We start from the raw sequence: 14,698 nt of genomic DNA, 5'->3' as shown, positions 1-14,698 counted from the left end.
GTTTTTTTAAATAATTTTAATTAAATAAAAACATTAATTAGCGTAATTAAACATCGTATAATAATGCGGAAAGATATCGCGACGATCAGCATATGCTTTGCGTAGTGCTCTAATTAATTACATTAATTAGCTTAACATATCTATAATTGTGTTAAAACGTATTTAATCGTGTTAAATAATGTGATTTATAATGATAAGAAATGTGTAAGGAAAACTAAAATAACATTTTGGATAGTGTAGACGCGATGCGGCGAAACACATAGGACCGCCATGCCAGACTGTGCCAAGCGACGAAGCGCTACTTCCCCCTCCCTACGCGCCACCACTGCCGCCGCCGCTCGAGTGCAGTGATGCGAATTCCGGGTCGCTTGCAGCACGCGATCAGCGCCACCGTTCGGCGGCCTGGCGCAACCGGTAGCAACACAAGCATGAGCCCGTGTCCGTGTGACTTCGTTAGTTAGAAGCGTGCCGACTATTATCTCTCTGTCCTTTTTGCACTACGTTCTTATTGCTTGCCTTGTCGGCACACTGAGAACGAGAGAGAACATTGTTTCACTCAAGCGAGCAACCGAAATATGCTTTCTCGGCCTCTCGGCTCTCGACGTCAGGCGTGTATCAGGAGACATGGAGGCATGGGAACATTCTAAATAACATAAGTTTTAATAAATTGTAATAAATTGTAATATACCCCTCCCAGAATATTATAAATCGTGTCAAAACGCGATAATTGACAGGAGATTAATTGTTTATGATTTTCCATTCGTATTATGTACTACGGTCATAAATTCGATCCGCAAGAAATTGGCGTGGTCGAGCGCGTAAGGTGTGAGATCGGAAATAAGTACTATAATTAGTAGTAAACATATGTATTAGATCAAGTATATTTTCATATAATTTTTGAAATTATTGCTCGTATGTGTAATTTTGAAGCAATAGTTGTAGGAAAAACCCGATTCGCTTTTCAATAGGCAAATAAAAAATTATTTTAAAATTACACAACATATGAAGGCTTTCAATTGTACACTACAAAATTATATTGGTATCACCTTTATTTATATTATTAATAATCTCGTTTTCAAAATTTTGTTCATTAACAGAATTTTAAATGCGGATGTGATGGTTAGAAAGAAACATTTTATACAAAATATTGATCGACACAAAGCGTATTTGTCATAAACGCAACATCATTAAACATGTTTTTTTTAACAATAGAAGTCAAAACGTGGTTAAACTTAAACAATGTGATTGAAAAGACATACACCACGAGCGCAAGATGTTAGTAGCGAAATATTTATATTTTAATAGATTACCATAGAATAAAAACAATACAATAAAATAGACCTCATATATCAGGCTATCTTCAGTATTACAAAATTAATGTGTGTTATAACTTTCATACATGTTGAAAACACCTAATTTCGAATAAATTTTATTCACGTTATAATAATGAGATAAAATATTTTTCACGCTCAATTACAATTATATTTTCGAAGAGCTTGACGCTCAGGTTATAAATTTTTTTAGTCCATAAAATCATGTCAAATACTCCAGATGTCAATTGTCGTTTTTTTGTCACAACAGTTAGTCGAACTTATTGAAACACATAATTTCCAGATTCTATTAAATGTGAAATTTATTGATAATATTAATAGCGCTTCAATTAAAAAATTAATATAACTGTGATATATATATATATATATATTATATATTAGGTGTTGGAATTAATTCGTAGCGTTTTACAAAGTATTTATTTTAAGTATTAAGTTTTAAAAGTACTTTCATTAATGTATTTTTTAATGCTCATGTGAAATAAATAACATTCTTTCATTAAAAAACGCTACGAATTAATTCCAACACCTAATATATATATAAATTATAATACCTGTGTTAACAATAAGTTCAGTTATGGAATCCAAGATTTGGAAAACTATATTGAACTGCTCAAGAGTCGAAAACAAAATATCTAACTCTAATCATGAAAGACGGTTTATATACAATTTTGTTTATTTATGAAGATTATTTCTGACGTTAGTCTCTTTTGAAAGAATGATTCTATATCTAATATCTGAATATCATCCCAATTAAATTTATGACAATATTCAAATTGATGTTGTGAGACCACATTGTGAGCGCTATTTAATTTTTTAATGTTAGTTTTATGTTTATTTATTCCAGCTTTAACTTTCCTTTTAGTTTGGTCCACGTAAGAGAGATGTTTTTTTTATATGAATCTTTCATCGATTAAATCGAACACCATACATGTCGAATCATTATTTTTCCTACAATTTTTGATTTTAAGGTACACGAATAATTGCACTTATTATATATAAATATAACAAGAAAATATATTGACCTTATACAGATGATTAATTAAACTACTTGTATCACGAAAATATATTAAGAGGAAAAAGGAAAAAAGGGATTTTCGCGTGAGACTACCAGCGTACTGTCCGCGCATTTTATTTACTCAGCCACATCGATTAAATGAGTTTGACGTTTACTAGTGCAATATAGAATCCACACGATGAACGCTCTCGTGTTTTCGTATTCTTAAGAATCTCGAGTTTTCGATGCAACGTGCGATATTATTATCAAAATAATCACTCTCCTTCTCTACTTTCCTATATATTTTAAACATTAATCGGAATAAAGTGAGATGTATTAGATATTATTATAGTGCATACTTCTACGAATTACGCAACATTCAAATTTGTGAATGTGAAAGTATCCACTCTCGGCCAATATGTACGTCTTTTAATTTAAGATGTTATAATGAAATTAATTGTAACACTTTTAATTATACCATAACTTATAAAGTAAATTATTTTAAAAATATTGTAGTTTCATCTTATTTAAATAACGTACATATTGTTGCTCAAAAAATGTTTCGTTTTTGCTTCCACACACACACACTCACACACACACACACACACGCGCGCGCGCAATTTATTTATAAATTTTATATTTATTTTTAATGACAATTTTTTACATTTCCCTCCTGATGGAAGAGACCACCACCTTCTCGTGGTTTCCGTTGAGCAACAATATGTACGTTATTTAAAATAAATAAGAAGAAACTACAATATTTTTAAAATAATTTACTTTATAAGTTATGGTATAATTAAAAGTGTTACAATTAATTTCATTATAACATAACATCTTAAATTAAAAGACGTACATATTGGCCGAGAGTGGATACTTTCACATTCACAAATTTGAATGTTGCGTAATTCGTAGAAGTATGCACTATAATAATATCTAATACATCTCACTTTATTCCGATTAATGTTTAAAATATATAGGAAAGTAGAGAAGGAGAGTGATTATTTTGATAATAATATCGCACGTTGCATCGAAAACTCGAGATTCTTAAGAATACGAAAACACGAGAGCGTTCATCGTGTGGATTCTATATTGCACTAGTAAACGTCAAACTCATTTAATCGATGTGGCTGAGTAAATAAAATGCGCGGACAGTACGCTGGTAGTCTCACGCGAAAATCCCTTTTTTCCTTTTTCCTCTTAATATATTTTCGTGATACAAGTAGTTTAATTAATCATCTGTATAAGGTCAATATATTTTCTTGTTATATTTATATATAATAAGTGCAATTATTCGTGTACCTTAAAATCAAAAATTGTAGGAAAAATAATGATTCGACATGTATGGTGTTCGATTTAATCGATGAAAGATTCATATAAAAAAAACATCTCTCTTACGTGGACCAAACTAAAAGGAAAGTTAAAGCTGGAATAAATAAACATAAAACTAACATTAAAAAATTAAATAGCGCTCACAATGTGGTCTCACAACATCAATTTGAATATTGTCATAAATTTAATTGGGATGATATTCAGATATTAGATATAGAATCATTCTTTCAAAAGAGACTAACGTCAGAAATAATCTTCATAAATAAACAAAATTGTATATAAACCGTCTTTCATGATTAGAGTTAGATATTTTGTTTTCGACTCTTGAGCAGTTCAATATAGTTTTCCAAATCTTGGATTCCATAACTGAACTTATTGTTAACACAGGTATTATAATTTATATATATATTAGGTGTTGGAATTAATTCGTAGCGTTTTTTAATGAAAGAATGTTATTTATTTCACATGAGCATTAAAAAATACATTAATGAAAGTACTTTTAAAACTTAATACTTAAAATAAATACTTTGTAAAACGCTACGAATTAATTCCAACATCTAATATATAATATATATATATATATATCACAGTTATATTAATTTTTTTAATTGAAGCGCTATTAATATTATCAATAAATTTCACATTTAATAGAATCTGGAAATTATGTGTTTCAATAAGTTCGACTAACTGTTGTGACAAAAAAACGACAATTGACATCTGGAGTATTTGACATGATTTTATGGACTAAAAAAATTTATAACCTGAGCGTCAAGCTCTTCGAAAATATAATTGTAATTGAGCGTGAAAAATATTTTATCTCATTATTATAACGTGAATAAAATTTATTCGAAATTAGGTGTTTTCAACATGTATGAAAGTTATAACACACATTAATTTTGTAATACTGAAGATAGCCTGATATATGAGGTCTATTTTATTGTATTGTTTTTATTCTATGGTAATCTATTAAAATATAAATATTTCGCTACTAACATCTTGCGCTCGTGGTGTATGTCTTTTCAATCACATTGTTTAAGTTTAACCACGTTTTGACTTCTATTGTTAAAAAAAACATGTTTAATGATGTTGCGTTTATGACAAATACGCTTTGTGTCGATCAATATTTTGTATAAAATGTTTCTTTCTAACCATCACATCCGCATTTAAAATTCTGTTAATGAACAAAATTTTGAAAACGAGATTATTAATAATATAAATAAAGGTGATACCAATATAATTTTGTAGTGTACAATTGAAAGCCTTCATATGTTGTGTAATTTTAAAATAATTTTTTATTTGCCTATTGAAAAGCGAATCGGGTTTTTCCTACAACTATTGCTTCAAAATTACACATACGAGCAATAATTTCAAAAATTATATGAAAATATACTTGATCTAATACATATGTTTACTACTAATTATAGTACTTATTTCCGATCTCACACCTTACGCGCTCGACCACGCCAATTTCTTGCGGATCGAATTTATGACCGTAGTACATAATACGAATGGAAAATCATAAACAATTAATCTCCTGTCAATTATCGCGTTTTGACACGATTTATAATATTCTGGGAGGGGTATATTACAATTTATTACAATTTATTAAAACTTATGTTATTTAGAATGTTCCCATGCCTCCATGTCTCCTGATACACGCCTGACGTCGAGAGCCGAGAGGCCGAGAAAGCATATTTCGGTTGCTCGCTTGAGTGAAACAATGTTCTCTCTCGTTCTCAGTGTGCCGACAAGGCAAGCAATAAGAACGTAGTGCAAAAAGGACAGAGCGATAATAGTCGGCACGCTTCTAACTAACGAAGTCACACGGACACGGGCTCATGCTTGTGTTGCTACCGGTTGCGCCAGGCCGCCGAACGGTGGCGCTGATCGCGTGCTGCAAGCGGCCCGGAATTCGCATCACTGCTCGAGTGTGGGCCGTCCTACGAATTCGCGCGGCGCGGCTTGATCGCATATTGGCTTAAATGTTTCCTTTTCTAATTCGAAAACTACAGCCAGTATCTCTAAATAGTATAAGAATTTTTTATTCCCTTTAATCCATTTTCCGCCCCCAATGTGGCCCTGACCCATCTTAAGAGACACCCTGTATATATATATATGTGTGTGTGTGTGTGTGTGTGTGTGTGTATATATATATATTTATATATATATATATCATTTTGTAACACATGTTTAACTGTTTACAGCAACAATAGATTTTCAACATATGTGTAAAAATATGTGTGAAAATTGGGTATTGCATTTTAAACTTTCAACAATTTATGTATAGAAGTCAAAAATGACTTCAGAATGCTATATTAAGTATATGATATGCGAAACAGTTAGATGGAAAAAAAGAATATTGAACTATATTGTACAATATATGGAATTTGTCCCATTAGAAACAATAATATACAATACAAATTAAATATAAGGAATTAAAACGCAATTATTAATGGACAATAACATTAACCGTAATTAAAGCATTGTACGAATATTTATAAAATCGTTACTTTTAGAAATAAATCAAATATATGTATGTACAAATTATTTCTAATCCATAAGCGGAATACACTACAATAATTCCTATACAGCACATTTTATCTGAAGAATGTTCAAACCTTCTGAGGCTGTCCATAAGGACGTCCTGAAGCTATCCCAAGGATGTTCTGAGGATATCCCGAAAATAATGACCTCAGGACATCCAGTGGATGTATGAATGTCCTTAAAATGTCCAGGATGTCCTGGGACATATTCAGGATGATCCTGAGGACGTCTTGTGCTATTAGGGAGAATACTCTGGTCACCTCAAATTTTGATAAAAATACACTCATTCGGTGCATTTTTAAATGAAATCTGGTAGAAAAAAACGTTGCTCTGTTTCGCGAATTGAGATATTAAACGTTAAAATTCATGACTATTATGACGACTATTGATTTGGAACCAAACACTACTATTACACCTCACTGTCCACATAACGGATTTTCTAATCTCAATCGTGAACTTTAACACTTAATATCTTGGTTTGTGGGGGCAGAGCAACACTTTTCTATCAGATTCGTTCATTTCATTAAAAAATGCATCGAATGAGTGTATTTTTATTAAAATTTGAAGTGAGAGAGAGAGAGAGAGAGAGATCGACATATTCCATAGCTTTACCAAAATTCTTCTTTCTAAATTAATAATTCTCGCTTCCCAAAATTGTAACATAGGAGGTCGATACGGCCCAGATCACATCTTAAGAGAGTTATACCATTACAGCACCCGAACTGAAACGCATCCGTCGCGGCCGAGTGGTTCTTTAAAACTGGCTTTGCCAAAATAAATTCAAGTGAAATTTTTCATTTTTTACGTTTCCGCTCTAGAGAAAAAGTTTCATGATCGATACTCTGAGCGATACGTTTTTCTGTTAGATTCATTCAAATTTTATTCAAAAACGCGTCGAATGAACTTAATTTTATCAACATCGGAAATGAGGAGGCTAAACTCAACGATTACCATAAAAGTATAATTTATGAATATTACGATTAAATACTTCGAATACTCACAATCAGTAATGATATTTATAAATAGACATGTATTTATGTGCAAACTATGAAGTTTATAAAATAAATAAATTTAAATCAATTATTACATGTCTTTTATATTCACGCAAAAACAATTTTTAAAGAATATATTTTGTACTTACTAATCCTATAGAAGGTGTTTGAATTAATTTTAAACGAAAGCAAATTGTTCCGTTTGTCTTCGCTTTAGAATTAATTCCAAGATCTTTTCTGGGAATTATATGTGCAAAAAACTTTAAATTAATTTAGATTAATGTATACAAGTAGCAACATAACAGTCATATTCTAGTTTTATAACAATAACGTAGCAAATTATCAAACTTTTATATAACTATTATAATATATAACATATTAAGTTACATGTTATATTTATTTCATGTAGCTGTCCACGTTAGTTGTAATTTCCTACTTGCACAATCATTGCAATGATTCGTGGGAAATTACAACTAACGTGGACATAAAATGTTATGCACACATCATATTAGATGTTTTTCCAACAACGTACACAAGTGACAGGTATAACACTGTGTTTTACACAAATATTCATAGTCCTTCCTTGAAGAATGAGAATTTTTTGTTCCTCATTTCACGTTTCATAAACTTTCCTTAACAAAATAAGAAGCCTTATTAACTTCCTTTTCTCAAGAGAGGTTACGAGTTTCCCTAAGGAGGAGGTGCAGTTTTCATAACCAAGCAAACCTCTAAATTTATTTTGTCACATCGATCTTTTTACTTTCGAGCTTTTAATTTAGATCTGTCGCATCAATAATTATTTTCGATAGTTTTTTTTTCGGAAATAAACTGCCAAAAGCATTTTCTCCGTCGTATAATAAGCATTATGGCAAATTCGACTGAAAGCATTGATGCATATTAAAACCATTGTACATTTTAATTTTAGTATAAAAATAAAATGCAAATATCTCTCGAATTATGAAATACATATTTTACTTAATAGTGCAATAAAATGTATTGAGTATTTCGCGATTTAATCGATTTTTATGTTTATTTATAAAACATACGTTTACGTTATTTTGTGTATGCATGGCGATTTTAATGTGTTTCAGTGCGCACTTAGTGCATCCAATCGAATTCGCTATTAGTTTTATTTTTGTCTATTATTGTTGCAAAATGCTTAATCACGATTTTATTTAATCAACAATACCTTTACAATCTTTATTATTCGTAATTCACAATATTAGGTTTGCATATGTTATATATTATGACATGCTTGTCTTCAGTAGATCTAAAATATTCCTTCCTTTGGGAAGGCGAACTTGAGATCATTTTATGAAACAAGGAAGCCTTGAAGTCATGGCTTCCTCTCTCCTTGAAATAGGGAAGGAAGGGGTATGAATACGAATGAAAATGTTCCGACTGTTAGGTAGTTGTAAGCTAGCCGTAAGGACTCATGAAAATCATCAGCATATGGTGCATGCGACGCATCATCTAGGGATTGTATGGATATATGGCCGATGGCTAAAGGCTACAAGATCCATCCTGTAAATATAGATATATTTACAATATTTCTAACGTATCATCATTCTCTCATCCTTCCGTCCTTGACATGGCGCAGTTGGTAGGACCAGAAAGAGGCGTTAGACCCAGCAAGAGGTAAAGGCATCGAGGCGGACTAAATTTCAAAAGAATAAGGCAAGCTAATCAACTTTAGAAAGCACGCGAATATGTAGAATCATACAATCACTCATAGGGAAAGAAGGGTTCAAAATATAGAAAACCTTCTCCCTGGCAGAGGAAGAAAAGGATAAGCTGCCTATTATTGAAGAAATTTGAGGCATACTTTCTACCAAAAGAAAATCTTTCATATGAAAGATATATTTTCTTCACAATGAGACAGAAGGCGGAACAATCCTTGGAACAATTCGTGGTCGAACTGACAGAACAGAAGTGCAAATTGGGAGATCTTCAAAACAGCTTAATCAAATGTATGATCATCTGCGGAGTTCAGAATGTAGACATGAGAGAGAAACTGTTACAGAATGACTCGTTGATGATGGAGCTTCCTACTAATAGCCATACAACAACGCAAGATCATGGAGAAGACGAAAATTCAAAGGAAGGAAATGGAAGGAATGATATGGCGACGACAGTAAATGCGATAAAATTCAAAAAAAGGTTAGGGCAGAAACAGGTAGAGGGGTAAGTGTTTATAAAGCTAAGGAGAAGGTAATTGCACAAAGTATGGTGAAGATCACAAATTAAATAACTGTCCAACGTTTGATAAATAGTGTGGCAGATAGTAGTAAGAAAAATCATTTTGCCGTAGTATGTAAAAATAATAATAAAAAGAAATAGAACAAGAAGAGAAGATAAACACTCTTACAACCCATGATAAAAAAGAATATTTGTTTATAACAGCGATATTATAGTTTAGAGAATGGAAACATAACAGAAAATGTATGGTTAACAGAGTTAGAAATCAATAATGTGTAAACGAAATTTAAGGTTGACACGGGTGCAATGTGTAATGGCTGTGCATTGGACACTTGAAGTCATTAAAGTTAAGTAATATTAAAATTAGACCGACTAGTAATGCTTAAGTCATACACGGGGGACAAGCTACAGATCATAGGCATATACATATACGATAAGTATCATGAAAAGCGATAAAGTTAGCAAAGAAGATTTTTATGTTATAGAAACTGACACGCTAGCAATACTGGGCTTGTCGTCTTGTCTAAAATTAAATATTATAAAAAAAAATTGATAGCATAAGTAACAATAATATGATAATGTAGTAAAGGAATATAAGAAGATATTTTCAGGGATTAAAGGATGTCTACCAGGATCTTATCACATTAAATTAAAAAAAAATACGCAGCCAATAATACATCTGACACGTAGAATAGCTCTTTCGCTGTTACCAAGACTGAAAGAATATTTTAAAAAACTATAAGAAAAGATAATTGAGAAGGTGAATAAAGCAACAAATTGGTAAATGCTCTAGTTATAACTCGTAAACCAAACGACAGTCTAAGAATTTGTTTGGATTTGAAAGATTTAAATAATAACATCAAGCGTAAACACTGTTTAATACCAACGCTTGAAAAAATCACTGTCAAATTGGCAGGAGCTAAGGTCTTTAACACATGCGACTCTATACCACTAAACAAAGTAAGTTCAGATTTGTGCACTTTTAGAACACCGTTCGAACGTTACAAATTTTTCAGATTACTATACAGTATAAAGTCGACGCTGGAGGCTTTTAAGAAAGATTTAGGCAAACTTTTGAAAAGTGTAAAGGATGCGAGATACACATAGATGACATAATCATCTATGGAAAGAATAGAACGAAACATGACGAGAGGTTAAGGGGAGTGCTGGAAACGGCAAAGGAAAATAAAGTCAAATTCAATTTAAGTAAATGCATTAGGCAAAAATAGTATTAAGTATATGGGGCATGTCATAAATGAAAATGGTAGTTTTACCAGACGAAAATAAAATTGTAGGTATCAAGAAATTGCAAACTCCAAAGGACAAGGATGGCGTACAACGAGCGTAATGCTAACATATGTGAGCAAATTCATACCAAAATTTTCGTATGAAATTACAGCACTGAGAAACCTTTTAAAGGAAGATGTAATTTTTATGCGGGGCCCAAAACAAAAGGCATTAAAGTCTTTGAAAAATAAATTAATAACTAATCCCGTGTTGTAATTCTTTGATATTAACAAGGACACAGTAATTTCAGTACATAGTTCTATAGCAGGCGTGGGAGTTTTATTACAAACAATTTACCATGTGCGTATGCCTCCAAGGCATTAACAAAAATTCAACAGAGATATGTGCAAATAGAAAAAGAAATAGCAGCCATATGGTTCGGATTAAGGCTCCTGACTACTCAGCCAAGAACTCTGCGTTGACGGTGGCGATACAGAATCAGACGGCGGTCTGGCGAAACCGGTAGCCACACACTTAAGCACGAGCCCGTGTGCTCGCCTGTGGCGCACCGAGAATGAATGAGACAGCGAGTTCCTTCTCACATTAATAACTTGTTTCAAGCGACCGAAAATGCTTTCTCGGCAATCTTGGCCGCTAGGCATCAATAAGGGGAGAGAGGCATTCTAATATGTAAGTTTTAATAAATTATAATAATAGTCCCTCTTTTTAATCCAGAATAATATAAATCATGTTAAAACGCAACAGTTTGCGAGATATTTAATTGTTTACGATTTTTTATGCGCGTTATACAGTACCTCTCCTTTATAAACTCGAGTAGCAAGAATAGTTCAGTAGAAGTAGAATTTTATCGAAAAAAAATTATAAACCAGCATTTCTCTTCACGAAAGTCTCGAAAAGCCATTAGAAAAGAAATGTGTATGTTTGAGACTCAAGACTTGTGAAGAAAATATGCAAAAAAAAATAGTTGCAAAAAGCACGTTTTTCGCTTATGAAACGAAAAATATTGATTGTATGAAAAAAAATTCGATATAAAAAATGTAGGTTTTCGAAATACAAAATGAGACGTGGAACATTAAAATTGATCTATTAGTTCAGTAAAAAATAAAAATAAAAAACACCGAAAAAGACCTTTTTTTCATTCGTTCTCTTCATTGAGATTTAAACGCAAAACTTTGAAATTCTCATAAAATGTAGTCCTCGTGATGACGAACAAATCTAGCCCTGAACAAGTTTGAAATGTTCATTAGTTTTTGCAAAAAGCCATTTGCCACTAAAAACCTGTTTGCGAAAAACTTAATTTCTTCATCTTTTTACAATTTCACAGCAATTTACAGGGATGATTTTTCTTCTTCAAGAGTTGCACTACCACGTACACATAATAACAAAACGATTTTTTGCAGTTAAACTATTATAAAATGACTTTTAAAAATGGGTATTGTTTTCTGCATAAAAAAATGAAAATAATTTCGTTCATCATATCAAATAGCCATGCGAAGCATACGAAATCTGACATTTTTCTACAAATTAAAAAAAAATTACCCTACAATTATTAGGAGACAAGATAACAATTTTTTTCAAAAAATCACTGTGGCTCTAGTTTTTAAGATTAAGAGTTTCGTCTGGCACCAATTTATCAAGGAAAAATTTAATTTGTTGTTAAAAAAAATCTCGAATTGTAACTGAAATTTTTAGTTGAAAAAATTTTTTCTTTGTTTTTATTTTTTCGGTTTATTAAAACATTACGTTTTAGTATGGAACGCATGTCTGATTAATAAATTTAAATCACATTAGCTATATCTCTTTATTTAATATGTTGTAAAAAATTTCTAATTACACAATCAAATGTACGGAATTATCAGTACAAAATTGTTTTTATGAATTTAATTGCAAATATGACATATAATATAAACATATAATATAAACAAATAATAAATAATTTGCCAAATGTTAGTGTAACCGTTGAATATAGTTGCAAAATATATTTTTCATGTAACACTAATTTACTTTTATATTTGCGAAAGTTAATGTTATATCTTTAACAGTTGCGCTAACGTTTGGCAAATTACTTATTAATTATTTGTTTACAACGTAAATATTATTAGACTACTTCTAGAGATCATGGATTCAAATCTTGGCGGCGATGCGATGCGTTTTTCAATAATTAATTATAGTTAATAAGACAAGAATATAGGTATGCGAAACAATAAGTAATAAATTGAATTAGAAAAATAAAAGTAACTAATAAGAAAAAATTACTTTTTTGTTAAGATATAATCATAATCTTTTTATTACATAAAAAATAGTTTTCATTTAAGAAAATTTTTTGTTACGTATTAAAAATATATTTTTTCATTTAAAAAAAATTGCAAAACTATATAAACTATTTTTTGAAATTCTAATAGCAACAAATAACCGAAAACTTCTTCAAATCAAAGAAATTGAGTCAATGTCAATAAGTAAGAAATAAATAACAATTTCACCAATTTATGATGTCACAGTGACAAATTTTGCATTGCATAAATGTTATATATGCATTTCATCTTAATACGTAATTGTTATGTATCAATCATATAGCCGTATCGTATTTAAATCATATCTGTTATGTAACTACTATAAGTAAAATAGGATGACAAATTTGAGAACAAATTTGAATTTCTCCGCAAATTCACGTAACTTTTGATATAATTGTTATTTGTATATTTGTTGAATCAAAACATTAAAATTATGTATGAGTTACGTGTTTGAGATATATCTGTGTTTGCTGGGATGCGTGTGTTTCACTTTATGATATTTTAATTAATGTTTTAATTAATGTACATCCAAGGACTTTGATTCTCTCCCTCGGTTACTTTTTTAAAATTTTCAAAAATTTAGGTTATTTCGTCTTTACGTCAAATTTAGTTGTAAGCGGACATAAGGTTCAGTCGGTAAACGCGCACAGACTATGAATTAATGTAGAAAACTGGTCATTTTTCAGTTTGTGAAAATTTCCGAGGGAAAGAATTGAAATCCTTGGGTGTACGTACTTCTATTTGTATATGTATCATTTTATGATATTTTAATTATGTCTTAATTTGATGTCTCTAATGTCAATAGATGTCAATCATCGAGTTACCTGGCTATTTAGGATGTTATATTGCGACAATGTTACTATGATATTTCTATAATATTTTACTATAATACATAATATTTCGAATACATTACAATATTACTGAAATTTTTATGAAATATTACTTGCTATCTAAACAATTTATATTGCAATTTGTTAAATATTTATGTTTGCTAATAAGCTTTAATTAATATGTGCATTACATATACATTCTACTTTGCAAATTCAAATAACATGTAAGATTCATTTTCATAGCTGAAATAATAAGTATTCTACATGTGCATGTTATTTGTAACATATCAAATGTTTACGTTTTTATTTATATCTCATACGTTTCGTTGATGTTCTGTTGCTTTAGCAAAGATAATACAGAATCTTTTTTAATGCTGATATGAATCAAGTAATAACAACAAATTCAAATAATAGATATGTATACATATATTATAATTAAACATGATTATTTATTATACAATGAAAAATTATAAAAATACATTATATATTATAGTAACATCCCACAGCATATTTTATTCGAGAGATATCCAGAATTTAAAAGACATATACAGAGACATCATCTGGATATCTTTAGAACATCCCTCGGAAATCTGTGCTGTATAGAGTTATTCTCATTATATGTTATAATTTATATGATTTATAGGATGCATCACCAAAATCCGGTCAAATCGAACAATTTCTTTAAACAAAATATTTTTAATGAAAAATTAAATATTACAAAAAATCTTTTTACATGGCTTTTAGCTTAGGGAATTCCTGTAGAGCATAATTATTCGATATATCCTCCACTAGCTTGAATGACGGCCTCTATTCTCAGCCTGAATTTGCGTTGAAATGCGTTCGCACGCACGCTGTATGTAGCGCTGTCTATGCCGACGAATGCTGCCTCAATAGCGGTCCTCAATGACGTCACATTGAGATGCCGAGACTGTTTGTGACC

At 30.8% G+C, this 14,698-nt stretch overlaps 1 protein-coding gene across 4 annotated transcripts; it reads left to right on the top strand.

Moving 5' to 3' along the window:
• Positions 1 to 7,334: 7,334 nt before the first annotated feature.
• On the top strand, positions 7,335 to 14,254 carry LOC105149327 (uncharacterized). 4 transcript variants are annotated; one of them, XR_015547755.1, is made up of 3 exons: positions 7,335 to 9,160; positions 9,214 to 10,349; positions 10,406 to 14,254. XR_015547755.1 is itself a non-coding variant. In XM_087414581.1 (3 exons), the coding sequence occupies exons 1-2, from the start codon at positions 9,064 to 9,066 to the stop codon at positions 9,742 to 9,744; spliced, it is 351 nt and encodes a 116-aa protein (XP_087270707.1). In that variant the 5' UTR covers positions 7,353 to 9,063; the 3' UTR covers positions 9,745 to 10,349; positions 10,406 to 14,254. The 4 variants fall into 4 exon arrangements, 3 of the variants coding, with proteins under 3 accessions (XP_087270707.1, XP_087270708.1, XP_011059964.1); XM_087414581.1 differs by having other exon boundaries at positions 7,353 to 9,350; positions 9,681 to 10,349; XM_087414582.1 differs by having other exon boundaries at positions 7,362 to 9,350; positions 10,001 to 10,349.
• Positions 14,255 to 14,698: the final 444 nt, after the last annotated feature.

Source organism: Acromyrmex echinatior, chromosome 16 (genome assembly GCF_024713525.1).
Source record: "Acromyrmex echinatior isolate Ae372 chromosome 16, ASM2471352v2, whole genome shotgun sequence".
Classification (NCBI taxonomy): domain Eukaryota; kingdom Metazoa; phylum Arthropoda; class Insecta; order Hymenoptera; family Formicidae; genus Acromyrmex; species Acromyrmex echinatior.
Note: the sequence above shows the minus strand (reverse complement) of the source record. Positions and strands in the feature narration are given on the sequence as shown.

Bases quoted from the DNA above. Each gene is read 5' to 3' on its own strand.
- LOC105149327 (XM_087414581.1), top strand. From the start codon at position 9,064: ATGAGACAGAAGGCGGAACAATCCTTGGAACAATTCGTGGTCGAACTG. The intron at 9,351-9,680 runs GTTAGGGCAGAA...ACGAAATTTAAG, and splicing joins GCGATAAAATTCAAAAAAAG to GTTGACACGGGTGCAATGTG.